General features: G+C 38.9%; 5 protein-coding genes across 5 annotated transcripts; 2 read left to right on the top strand and 3 right to left on the bottom strand.

The window, feature by feature from the left end:
* The first annotated feature begins 761 nt into the window (after window positions 1–761).
* On the top strand, window positions 762–3511 carry LOC106296076 (RINT1-like protein MAG2L). Its single transcript, XM_013732125.1, has 4 exons — window positions 762–1120; window positions 1200–1295; window positions 1375–1457; window positions 1568–3511. Exons 1-4 carry the CDS (start codon window positions 826–828, stop codon window positions 3452–3454), a joined length of 2361 nt encoding a protein of 786 aa, XP_013587579.1. The 5' UTR covers window positions 762–825; the 3' UTR covers window positions 3455–3511.
* Window positions 3448–4933, bottom strand: LOC106296077 (recQ-mediated genome instability protein 2). The gene is made up of 4 exons (XM_013732126.1): window positions 4763–4933; window positions 4581–4695; window positions 4439–4500; window positions 3448–3693 (listed from the first exon to the last, which is right to left on the bottom strand). Exons 1-4 carry the CDS (start codon window positions 4880–4882, stop codon window positions 3580–3582), a joined length of 411 nt encoding a protein of 136 aa, XP_013587580.1. The 5' UTR covers window positions 4883–4933; the 3' UTR covers window positions 3448–3579.
* A 1438-nt stretch (window positions 4934–6371) lies between these two features.
* Window positions 6372–7265, top strand: LOC106295577 (photosystem I subunit O). The gene is made up of 3 exons (XM_013731509.1): window positions 6372–6587; window positions 6678–6750; window positions 6837–7265. The coding sequence occupies exons 1-3, from the start codon at window positions 6500–6502 to the stop codon at window positions 7111–7113; spliced, it is 438 nt and encodes a 145-aa protein (XP_013586963.1). The 5' UTR covers window positions 6372–6499; the 3' UTR covers window positions 7114–7265.
* A 22-nt stretch (window positions 7266–7287) lies between these two features.
* On the bottom strand, window positions 7288–9664 carry LOC106295576 (mRNA-decapping enzyme-like protein). The gene is made up of 8 exons (XM_013731508.1): window positions 9411–9664; window positions 9284–9324; window positions 9156–9205; window positions 8848–8992; window positions 8538–8594; window positions 8267–8381; window positions 7608–8069; window positions 7288–7540 (listed from the first exon to the last, which is right to left on the bottom strand). Exons 1-8 carry the CDS (start codon window positions 9570–9572, stop codon window positions 7484–7486), a joined length of 1089 nt encoding a protein of 362 aa, XP_013586962.1. The 5' UTR covers window positions 9573–9664; the 3' UTR covers window positions 7288–7483.
* Window positions 9665–9953: 289 nt separating this feature from the next.
* Window positions 9954–11048, bottom strand: LOC106344274 (60S ribosomal protein L10a-1). The gene is given in 5 exon segments (XM_013783682.1): window positions 9954–10162; window positions 10262–10426; window positions 10429–10831; window positions 10833–10853; window positions 11044–11048. Coding segments are annotated over 5 exon segments (648 nt in total). The 3' UTR covers window positions 9954–10108.
* Window positions 11049–11299: the final 251 nt, after the last annotated feature.

Raw genomic sequence — 11299 nt, 5'->3', positions numbered from 1 at the left:
ATTTAATAACTTTTAGTGATAAAACCCTTCAACTATTTTTGAATTGGAAAAAAAACTCCCAACAAAGTTTTTAACATTATAAACCCTCAACTTAAAAACCGTTAACATATGTCATCCTTTCGTCACGGTATTTTAGACGGAGGGTAACAGAAGTTAACGGAATTAACGTTGAGGAATTATTTCGTAAGATTTTTAGTTGAGGATTTATTTTACGATTCATATTTAGTTGACGAGAATAATTACTAAAATCCCTTCAAAATACTCAGAATGTTCCTTGAACTAATTGGTGGATGAATGCTTATTGCTAATATACTTTTCTAGAAGAACATTCTACAATGTAATCTCAGTGATTTGATTTAACTAAATGCTGTGTTAGCTGGCGTCATGGGAACCAGCCTAAATACATACCCCAAAACAAATGATAATTCAGTTATAAAGTAATGTATTGAAATTTATAAATTAGTTTTAAAGACTTATATATCATATAAAACAATGCAAAAATGATAATAAAATTTTAAAACCATTTAATAACTTTTAGTGATAAAACCCTTCAACTATTTTTGAATCGTAAAAAAACTCTCCAACTAAGTTTTCAACATTATAAACCCTCAACTTATAAACCGTTAATGTATGTCACTCTCCGTCGCCGTTTTTTAGACGGAGGGTAACATATGTTAACGAAATTAAAGTTTAGGGTTTATTTCACATAATTTTTAATTAAGGATTTGTTTTACGATTAGTCTGGTTTAATTACTAAAAACCCTTAAATTAACCAAAACAGTTTAAAGTTCCGACAAGAAACCTCGCCGGCCAAAACTGCTTCCCATGGAACATCCTCGTCCACTGTCGCTCGTCTTACCGCATCCGGACAAACTTTCCGGTGCATCACTAGGCTTTCTCGATGGTAACTTCGATGACCTAAGAGATCTCCTCCTACGCGCTTCGAATCTAACCTCTCATCTAAAACACGACACTTCTCATCTACACGACCGCCTTCTCCATCTCCGTACGGATCTGACCAAACACGCCGTCTCCTGGATCTCCACCTCTCTCTCCGCTAAAAACTCTCTCGATGATCTCAGACTTAACCTCGAAAGCCTCAGTCTCGTTACATCTCTCCGTCAGTGAACTCAAACCCTCTATGCTTATTTAGTCATTAGTTTTTTTTTTCTTCTAATTGCCTCCAGTTTCATTTGTAGCTCGGAGTAAGGATGCTGTCAGAAAGCAAAGGGAACATGAGTTACAGCAACTAGTTGAGGAGCTGTGTCGGATTCAGAACAGGCGCATATATCTCAGTGAGTCATGCTTTGCTTCTAGTTGTAACATCAAATGTGAGCTAAAAAGCTAATAAATTTTTTTATTACGTTATTACAGTGACTGCCTTAAAGCTGGAAAGTCTGGTCGGAGATCTTGAAGATTCAGTGTTTCATCCTATGAGAGGAAGAAGTATGCTTCATGTAAAGCTTTTTGAATTCCACTAGTATAGGTTTTAGATACTAATATAAAGTCCTGCCTGGTTAGTATTATGAAGAAAAGATTTATACTTTTTTTTAATCTTTAAATGCAGGTTCCTGTATTCAACCATGCTATTAAGACAATGAATGAGATTGAACAAGTGCTTGGTGATGTCACAAGGCATCACTCGCAGTGGCGGCGCCTTGTTGATACTGTCGATGGCAGAGTAGATAAAAGCTTGTCCATTCTACGGCCACAGATTATCTCAGAGCACAGAACCCTTCTCTCATCTCTTGGCTGGCCACCGAAACTAGCGTTATCCAAAGATGCGGGAGGAGATATCCCTAATCCTCTAGTGCTGATGCAAGGAGACCAAAAGGAATCTTACTCCCAAAGCTTTCTTCTCCTCTGTGGTTTACAGCAACTCAACACCCTCAAGGAAAAACGGAAGAAGAAGCTTTGTAAAGAAAGTAATGGCGCTGGACTCTGGGCGATCGATGAACTGGTGATACCCGTTGCCTCTCGGATGGAGTATCACTTCGCGAAATGGGATCAAGAGCCTGAGTTTATCTTTGCCCTTGTGTATAAAGTCACAAGCGACTTTGCTGATGGTGTTGACGATCTCTTGCAGCCTTTGATCGACAGAGCTATGTTGGTTAGCTGTAGTGCTAAAGAGGCTTGGGTTTCAGCTATGGTCCAGGTACTATCTTGTTTCCTAGAGAAGAAAGTGTTTCCTCGGCTTGTAGAGATGGTCAAGGAGAAGAAGCACTTGAAATCTGAAGGTGTTGTTTCCTCGTGGTTCCATCTTGTTGATCAGATGGTTACATTTGATAAACGGATGCAAACGTTTGTGAGCTCAGACACTTGTCTTGCTTACGAAGGCTCGTTTTCTCAAGGTATGTCAGTAATGGGACTATTTTGTAAGAGACCTGAGTGGCTCAAGACGTGGGGCAAGATTGAGCTGAAGGATGCTTATAGAAAACTTAAAGAGGATATCAAGAAGGAGAAAGCTTGGGAGGGAACTAGGCTTGGTAATGAATCAAACTCACAGTCTGCGAAGTATGTTCTGTCTACAAGAGAAGATTATAAAGCGCCGTTTGTAGCAGAGACTTTTCTTAGTAAGACTTGGACGTTGATAGACCATGGTCTAACTCTACCAACCATTCTTCCGAGAATCCAGTTTGTAAGAGCTACTGCCACCAAGTTTCTCTGGTATGTATTCAAAACCCTGTTGCTGGAGTTCAAGAAGACTGATCTCTCTGACCATAGCTCGTTTGAAGATTCACTGATACAAGCCTGTGGACCTATTAATACTGCTCGGTATCTCGAATCGAAACTACGGGAATGGAGTGATGATTTGGTGTTTGTAGAGATGTGGGCTGCTGAAACTAGTGCCAATGTTGGTAGAGAAACTGAACTTTCCTGCAATGGTTGCTTTTTTGGGGAAGAACTGAAGAGTCTTGTTGAGTTGGAAACAAACTGGCTTATGGAGATTATAACTGTTTGTCTCCACCAGTTCGACAATCTTTGCGGTGACCACTTCCACAACAATGTGGAGCCATGGGAGGAGGAGGATGTCATCACCGGCCTAACAGTGTCCCGAGGTGTTGCAGAAGCTTTGGACTGTTTAAGACGAGAACTCGCTGTTCTTCAGCTAAACATGAACCGAAAAGACTTCATGGACTTGTGGAGGAATCTAGCGGAAGGGCTTGACCATTATGTTTCTTGTAAGTTTTTCGTAGGAGGAGAAGCTGTTTTGATGATGAGAAGGTTTGAAGTGGACGCAGAGGCACTTATGATGGTGTTTCAGCCTTACTGTGTTCGTCCTGCTGCATTCTTCCCTCGCGCGAGAGAGATTCTGAGGCTGTTGAGTATGAATGAGGAAGAGAAGGCACGACTTAGAGGAGCTTTAAGTCGAAATGGAAGTAGTTGTTTGGGTTTGTTTGGTATTTCTAACTTGTCTCCTCAACTTGTGGAACAGTTTTGTAGGTGTTACTAGTCATGAGTGGCATTATGTATTATGAATCCCAACAAATATAGTCTGGTCTGTTAAAACTTAACCAAAAGAATGAGAAGAGACTATGTACTGATAGTTTTCTGAATAAAAAGTAGTAGCTGGAAGAATCAAGAGAACTCTTGAATCAAGGGCTCATAGAAGAGTCTGTATGCGTCCATGACTTCTAAATACCACATGGCTTCACGGTCTGGCCTTCCCGACAGGTCGACCATCTTATGAACCTGGATATCAGTTAAAAGCAAACAACATTGACGGTCTGAGTTATACAGCACACAAAATCAAAGCATTGTATGAGAATGCATGACAAATGATGGCTGTTGATTCTGATGACACTCTCAATCTTTAGCATAACAAGAGAAGATGAATCTTAATCACTAGCGATTATACTGATTCTTCATGCCATGCCTAGCTTCAGCCTAGATGTATGGTTCAGATGCTATGATCACAAGGTCAGGCTGAAACAATCATTGAGGACTCTACTTAAGCAAGAGGGTTCACACACTGATGACTGTTGACTCTGATGATACTCTAGATCATGCCACGCCTAACTATAACCTAGATGTATGGTTTGGTTTATACAACTTGGCACAGAGTAGAGTTTACTGAGCATTTTAGATGCTGTGATTACAAGGTCAGGCTACTTAAGCAAGAGAGCTCACACTGATGACTGATCCAATGTGCATAATGCATACGTATTATTAAGAGATGATTCGAACTCGACGATGAAGAAGATAGAGCTAAGTTTAGAGAGGAAGCTCGACGATAAGAGTTTGTTATTCACATTAAACTTACTTTACAAAGCTAATCTAATGTCACTTATATAGTTAGCTGGTATATACAAGTAAACCGGAAATACAGTAAACCAACATTAAACCAAGTATCTAACCATCTATCCTAAGACGTATCAAAGACATAAACTTTGAATATCACTATGATGAAAAATGAAAGAGCGAGAAAGAAGTAAACCTTAAGTAGAGGCATATCTCCCGTGCGGATATGGTATACACCAACAACCATCAGGTACATCCCTGTGCACATACACTATTCATAACGGTTTGATACGAACAGTCGCAGCCACTAATATATGAGCAACAATCAAAACCGAAACCTGATTTCCATTGACGGAGGGCAAAGTCGTTGGAGAGGCTGAGCTCGACGAGACCTGTGCCGTCGTCTAGGACCATACGGCCACCGGAGATGACCGGATCGGAGACCAAAACGCCCTACGACACAAGATTCGGTGATGTCATCGAAACAGTTTACGAATGAGAGGATGGATAGATCGCAAACCTGTAACCAAGCGCGTTGGAAAAGTACACCGCCTAGTGCGGTGGCGTTCTGAGAAGGCGTCGGTTTAGCGTCCCGGAGCTGGGAGATGAGCATCTTCACCGCCGCTAAGCTATAGTCCATTTTCCCCCGCGAGCCCTCCTCCTCTCGATCCGAAATAGAGTTTTAACTTTTACCACGTTTACAATAATTACTTTAATTTATTTAATTTTTGGTTATAAAGCATACAATTTAATTAATTTTTTGGTGTTTTTAGTCATACCATTTTATTTGTGTTTTCAATTAAAAATAAAAAATCATCAAATTATCTGAAGTAGAAATCTGGCTGTTGTATTTTAATGGATTTGAAAATCCGAACTAAATTCAGTGTTATTGGTTTTATAATTTTCAAATCTATATTAAAATCATGTGTTATTGGTTTAATGATTCATAAATTCTATATCAAATCAAGTGTTATTCAATCGTACAGATTTACTAATAAATTTTACTAAATGATAATCCGCGCCCTGCGCGGGATGAGAAGATTTAAAGAGATTTTTGAATCAATAGGCGGGATGAGAAGATTTAAAGAGATTTTTGAATCAATAGGTATTAGAAAGTTAATAGTCTTAACATGTTATATAATAAGGGGGGTTCAACGAAATTGTGTATGTCTATGAATTAAGCTTGGATTTAAAAAAAAACTTGTGTATTTGTTTTGTTTAATTGAAGGATATTTCGGGGAAACGAATCCATGAGAGGAAGCAAAAAACTTATATAAAATAAATTATGAAGTAAAGATAAAACCGAAACAAAAGCAATAAAATTATTGTTTTCATAAACTAAATTATAAATATAAAATAAAACGAAACATAAGCAAAATAATACTAAAATATGAAAGAAACAAAAAATAATATAGGAGACTACTTTACGGATGAGGAGATGTAATCATACGGCCTTGTATTTATATATGCAAGACACGGGCCGAGGGCAATTATACCTATTTGCCATAATTATTTCCGTAAAATCAATTAAAATTATGTCCAAGGCAAAATATTCACATCCCCTTTATATTCAAAATACTGAATTTTGAAAATTTGCCTTGATCGTTGCTATGCGAATTTATTGGTATAGTATAGGAAACAAACTGAGATTCTAGTCAACTAAATTAAATTCAAAATTAGTCAGTGAAGATCAAAAATATGATTATATGATTCGGTTTCGACGATGAATTTCCATTACCAAATTCGGCCAATATTAATGAGTACATATATAACCGGAATTAGTGTTATATTTAGCTTCATATTTCCTAATTTGAAATATTCATACGGCAATCATGCATTGTCACGCAAGTATTGTGTGGTTGACAATGCCTTTATGATCTTTGAAAATTATATTATGGCAATCAATACCATAATCTTTGAATAGATTTGTTTGGATTTTTTTGTTAAAAATACAAAGACTCGAGGGAAAACCTCCGGATTTGTAAATACTAATTAGAAATTTTTTAATCGTAGCTTTATGATTTAATCACATATTAAAAAGACAAATTTAGAGAAGCTTTTTTTTTATTAAAGACACTTAATCTACCTTATCCAAGAACCCACAATATCTAAGAAAATAGTGAGGTGTCACAAAGCTATTGATTGTAACACATCCTTGTAATCTCTTCCTACGTCCACAAAATCAAAATCTATTTCTTGTTTTTGTGTCTGTATTTACAAAGAAGATAGGTTTGGAAGAAAGAAACGCAGAAGAAAAATGGCAGCAACATTTGCAACACCATCGACGGTGGTAGGTCTCGGAGGATCATCTGTTTCTCCTATCAACACCAAAGCCCTCTCTTCATGTACTCTTTTTCTTTCTTTTGATCATCTGTATAATTGAACTAAAACATTATAATATACATTGATTTGTAATTTTCTGGTTATGTTTTTAGCCTTTCTAAAGCCAACAACAAGAGCAAAGAACCCTCTGAGAGTCGCCGGAGCATCCGGAGGAAGATTCACTTGGTGGGTTACTCTTTGACTTGTTCTATAAGATATCATTAGGGTATATTCTCTTAACAAAAGTTATATATGTGTGCCAAATAAAAAAGCTTTGAGAGCAACTGGTTGAGGAGAGATTTGAACGTGGTGGGGTTTGGACTGATCGGATGGTTAGCTCCCTCTAGTATTCCGGCGATAAATGGGAAGAGCCTGACGGGTCTCTTCTTCGAGAGCATAGGAACTGAGCTCGCTCACTTCCCAACTCCTCCAGCTCTCACATCACAGTTCTGGTTGTGGTTGGTTACATGGCACTTAGGCCTCTTCATCTGCCTCACCTTCGGACAAATCGGATTTAAGGGCAGGACCGAGGATTACTTCCAGAAATAAATCATTCCTCTTGTTCCATTTGTACCATATCTTTCTTTGTGCTATATTTTGATGTTTCATTCAGTGTCGACAAGTGTTTCTTAATGATCTTGATTATAAGATTGTCGAAGCTTGGTGATATGATTGGATAAACTCATCAATATTTCAAACTCTAAATGCGTAAAGATTTGCGAAAACAATCAAAACGTACTTGTAACATCGTATGTACGAAAATATCTTTAAAGTTTAACAGAAAGACGTTCATTCAAGTTTGAAGAGAGGGGGAGAATAACACTTGGCTAGAAGAATGGTCGAAAGTAGAACAAAACTACGTTTTAACTACATATCTTACATCAAAACCCCCACCCGTAGACAACGACCCCGCTCAGCTTCACGGTTGATGTGCATTTTGTAAAGCTCGGGTCACCATGTCGATGAATTCATTCTCCTGTCAAAAGCAACACGTTAGGTTTGCGCAGCAGCTCAAGTCAACAGAATGCTGTAAAAGAACTAACCTGGACCAGGGACAAAAGGGCTTCTTTGACTTTGTCTCTATTGATAACCGGGCCACTGTGTGCAGGAGCGAGTGATGCTGGTGGAGTTGGTGGTGGGAAAGGCTGGAGCATCGGAGTACCATATGGGCGCTGCTGATGAGTCGCATTAGTAGTGGGCATAGATGAACCAGGAATGAGGTGTGGTTGTGCCATCATCCGTGGGGGGCCAAAGAACGAGGACGGCGTCACCAGATCCGTGTGAACATTGGACTTATTGCTGATAAGATCAGGATTGTTGTCAAAGAGAGGCATCATAGGAGAGGAGGATTGCAGAGGCGGTGGTGATAATATTTGTGGAGGTGCAGCTGTCGCTGCAGGAGGGGCAAGGGTGGGTTGGTGAGGTTGCAGTGGAATTGCTGATGGTTGTTGGTACGGTGGTCCACTTGTCTGTCCACTTGAAGTGTTCCCAAGAGCCATCGCTGACTGTAGTCAAGCCAACAACAATATTAAATACAGTCTTATACTAAGAAAAACAACGGCTTGTGCCCCAGAACCAAACTAGACCGATTACTAAGTTAAAGATAATTCAAGAATCTAAAACTGATAGAAAGCCTCCTACCGTTATATCATGATGATGAAGGTAAAAATGTGAGTGTGTATCAAAAGTTTTAAAGACTTACGCTGAAGAAGTTGACAAAAGCAGGATCGTTAGGGGCATCCCTAGCAGTTGAAGATGGTTCAAGAGGACCATCCATAACTGCCATTGTAGGCACAGCTTCCAATTCCTCAAACTCACTGCAGTACATGGAAAATTTTAACTCAATTTAACATATTATAAAGATACAATCTGAAAAAGTGATGTAGATTATCGAGGCTCTGCCTCAGATAAGACGTGTCCTAAAAAAACAACTAATGACCCAATGTCTAAATCTAAACATGAAGATCTTTCACCTTTTCGGAGAAGACGTATTTGGCTTCTGGTTTGCCTTGGAATAAGCGCTAAGTAATCTGTCGTGCCAAGGAACCATTAGGAGAAGATTACAACGAATTATGGAAATAAATATATAGAATACTGAGCATCTTCTTCATGAAAGCAATATGTTTGCCAACAAGAATACGTCAGACGATAACTGAATTAAAGTTTGATAGCGATATTATTCATGATCAAACACTTGATAACTACGTGTATTTATAGATCTACTTTTATTCTCTAGATTGTCCAATCACAAGGTTATGATATGCAGTGGTAAACTATACTCACCTGTCGAAAAGACGAGCAACCTCCTCACACTCGCGTTTATTGTAGAACCAAATGCCATTAACTTCTTGAGATGCATTACGGTAAAGCAAATATGGACCTTGCACTTCATACTCAAAATCACCCAGGAGATCCTCCACCAGATTATCTGCCCACACAATACACTCATGATTACTAATAGTGACTCCATAATCAAAAAAAAAATATCAACCAATTTTACTGAGGATCTAAACCTTCCCTAATCCTAATCCCTTGGTAAATGTCACGAGATCACTACTTGTGCTACCACATCATCAATCAAAAGCAAATACCTGTGTTGCGACGATTCATCACGATAAACTGAAATCGAGGTTGTTTATTTCTGGAAATGATCCATCAGAGTGTTAATAAGATTGAAGTTTAACATAGATACCATCACACATAGTTGAAGATTAATTACCTTTTGACAACAAACAAAGATCCTTCAACATCCTTCCGACTCTGATTGATAAAAAAAAAAAAACAGAAAACAGATCAGCTGGTAGCAACGGGAAACGTTTCATACGAAATGATTGATTGCAACTCACCCATTGACTGATCTCGATGTTGAATTCATAGAAGGTGACGTGAGCGGCTGTGATGAGGATTTCCTCGATGAAAGGATCGAGTCGCTGGAGCACTGTGAGATTGAGGAGCCGCGTACTGTTCTGATCCATATTTGGTGGGATCAGCTTCCCGTTCTGAGACATCTTTTCTAAATCGGGTTTAGCTCTAATCGGAAGAAACCCTAGGGATTCTTGATTTACGCAAGCGGGGGCGAGAGCTATTGGATGGAACTCACGAGATCACTTTCGCTTGGGAAAAGAAAGGATATGGGTGTTTGGTAATAGTTCAAGGCCTTTTTCATTGGGCTTGGGCTCTAGTTAGTATGGGCCCAGGCGCGATCTCCATCAGGGTAAAATTTTGATAAATTAATTGGGATGTCCCTTGTGTTCAAAAAAAAAAAAAATGGGATGTCCTAAAAGTTTTAAAATCTATATTTTTCTGAAAAAAAAAAGATTTTTGTAAAGTTTAAAACATATAAAGAAGCATATCTGGAGAGATATGTTATGCTTTGGCATATAGTTTTTTTAGTTTAGAAAATTCTTTGTTTGTTGAATATTCATGAACAAATAATATAAGCTACGTACAAAACAAAGTCACCCCAACACACTTCTTACTATGTCTGAAATTTAAAAACAGAAGTGCAGGTGTATCTAGCCACCATTGAAGCAGCAGCGAGAGCTCAGAATATTCTTTGAGGTGGTCCCATTGTGCTCTTGAGGTACAAACACCTCACCTACAAAGTTATCAGGACGCAGCAGATAGAACAAGTTAAGATAATGAAGAAAAGGAACAGTATAAAAGAAAATGAAAAAAGTGGAGATTCAATACATACATTTTGCCAGTTCTTCTTCAAGAGAGAGACGAGGAAGTTGACACTCATCTGAACATTCTGAAAAATCTGCTTCTCCTCCATGGAGAGGTTACCAACAGCAACACCCATGCACAGAACCTTCTTCAGCTGAAACTTGACTGTAGCCTTAGTTTCATTCACCTTCCCCGATCCAGCGACTCCTGATGGCTAACAAGCGTTGGGAACTTGCCTGCCTTGTTGAGACCAGGACCAAGAAGACGTGGAATCTGCTTAATGACGGATTCAGAGGCCAAGAAGGCGTGGTACTTCTTGGCAAGCTTTTTGACGAGCTTCTTGTTCTTGTTGAGCTTTTTGAGAGACTCCACATCCATGTAGTCCAGCCCCATCTTCTCAGCCTCCTCGACGTGCTGGGCGTCTCCGAGCATGCAGATCTTCATCTCAGGACGGGGAATGTGAGGTAATTTGACAGAGCCGCTGAAACGCTTGTCCTTTTGAGGGTCATAGTTCTTGAGACCAATCTGGAGCTCGAGAGTCTCAACGAAGTTGCGTTTCTTATCTTCGGATTTGCCTCTGATTACAGTTATGGCTTCTTACGGCCTCACTCTGAAGCTTACTGTAACACAAATATTGAATCAACAAACAACAGAGACACAAGTATAGTTCCAAACTGCAACCAGTGTCTCAACTTATCTAAATACACCTAGGTAATTTCTAGGCCATTCACATGCTAATTAAACCTATTAAATCAAACGCATCCTATTTAAATTCAAACAACTGTGAATGTAAGAGATGTAGTGAGGTACCTCATTTTGAGCTTGCCTCAAAGATCTGATCCTACAAACAGACACAAACAACGTAAATAATGAAAAATCTGAAATAAGATAGCTCGAGGAACAAGTATAAAAAGCCTAAACGAAGAAGAAAAAGCTACAAGCGACGCAGTTCGGTACCTGAATGATGATGAGACAGTCAGTCACAGAAGAAAACCCTACGCTCGATTCGAGATGCGAGGATTTTATAACTAAGAAAATGCATGCGACTTTGAACAAAAAAAAAAAA

This window comes from Brassica oleracea, chromosome C5 (assembly GCF_000695525.1).
Source record: "Brassica oleracea var. oleracea cultivar TO1000 chromosome C5, BOL, whole genome shotgun sequence".
In the NCBI taxonomy this organism is placed as follows: domain Eukaryota; kingdom Viridiplantae; phylum Streptophyta; class Magnoliopsida; order Brassicales; family Brassicaceae; genus Brassica; species Brassica oleracea.
The sequence above is the reverse complement of the archived record's forward strand: the minus strand, read 5'-3'. Positions and strand labels throughout refer to the sequence as shown.

Coding starts and splice junctions, on each gene's coding strand:
- LOC106296076 (XM_013732125.1), top strand. CDS start 826: ATGGAACATCCTCGTCCACTGTCGCTCGTCTTACCGCATCCGGACAAA. Junction 1,121..1,199: donor CAGTCTCGTTACATCTCTCC/GTCAGTGAACTC, acceptor TTTCATTTGTAG/CTCGGAGTAAGGATGCTGTC. Junction 1,458..1,567: donor GAGGAAGAAGTATGCTTCAT/GTAAAGCTTTTT, acceptor CTTTAAATGCAG/GTTCCTGTATTCAACCATGC.
- LOC106296077 (XM_013732126.1), bottom strand. CDS start 4,882: ATGGACTATAGCTTAGCGGCGGTGAAGATGCTCATCTCCCAGCTCCGG. Junction 4,696..4,762: donor TCCAACGCGCTTGGTTACAG/GTTTGCGATCTA, acceptor CTTGTGTCGTAG/GGCGTTTTGGTCTCCGATCC. Junction 3,694..4,438: donor GAGATATGCCTCTACTTAAG/GTTTACTTCTTT, acceptor ACTGATATCCAG/GTTCATAAGATGGTCGACCT.
- LOC106295577 (XM_013731509.1), top strand. CDS start 6,500: ATGGCAGCAACATTTGCAACACCATCGACGGTGGTAGGTCTCGGAGGA. Junction 6,588..6,677: donor CACCAAAGCCCTCTCTTCAT/GTACTCTTTTTC, acceptor TTATGTTTTTAG/CCTTTCTAAAGCCAACAACA. Junction 6,751..6,836: donor TCCGGAGGAAGATTCACTTG/GTGGGTTACTCT, acceptor CAAATAAAAAAG/CTTTGAGAGCAACTGGTTGA.
- LOC106295576 (XM_013731508.1), bottom strand. CDS start 9,572: ATGTCTCAGAACGGGAAGCTGATCCCACCAAATATGGATCAGAACAGT. Junction 9,325..9,410: donor ACATCGAGATCAGTCAATGG/GTGAGTTGCAAT, acceptor TTTATCAATCAG/AGTCGGAAGGATGTTGAAGG. Junction 9,206..9,283: donor TCTTTGTTTGTTGTCAAAAG/GTAATTAATCTT, acceptor GATCATTTCCAG/AAATAAACAACCTCGATTTC.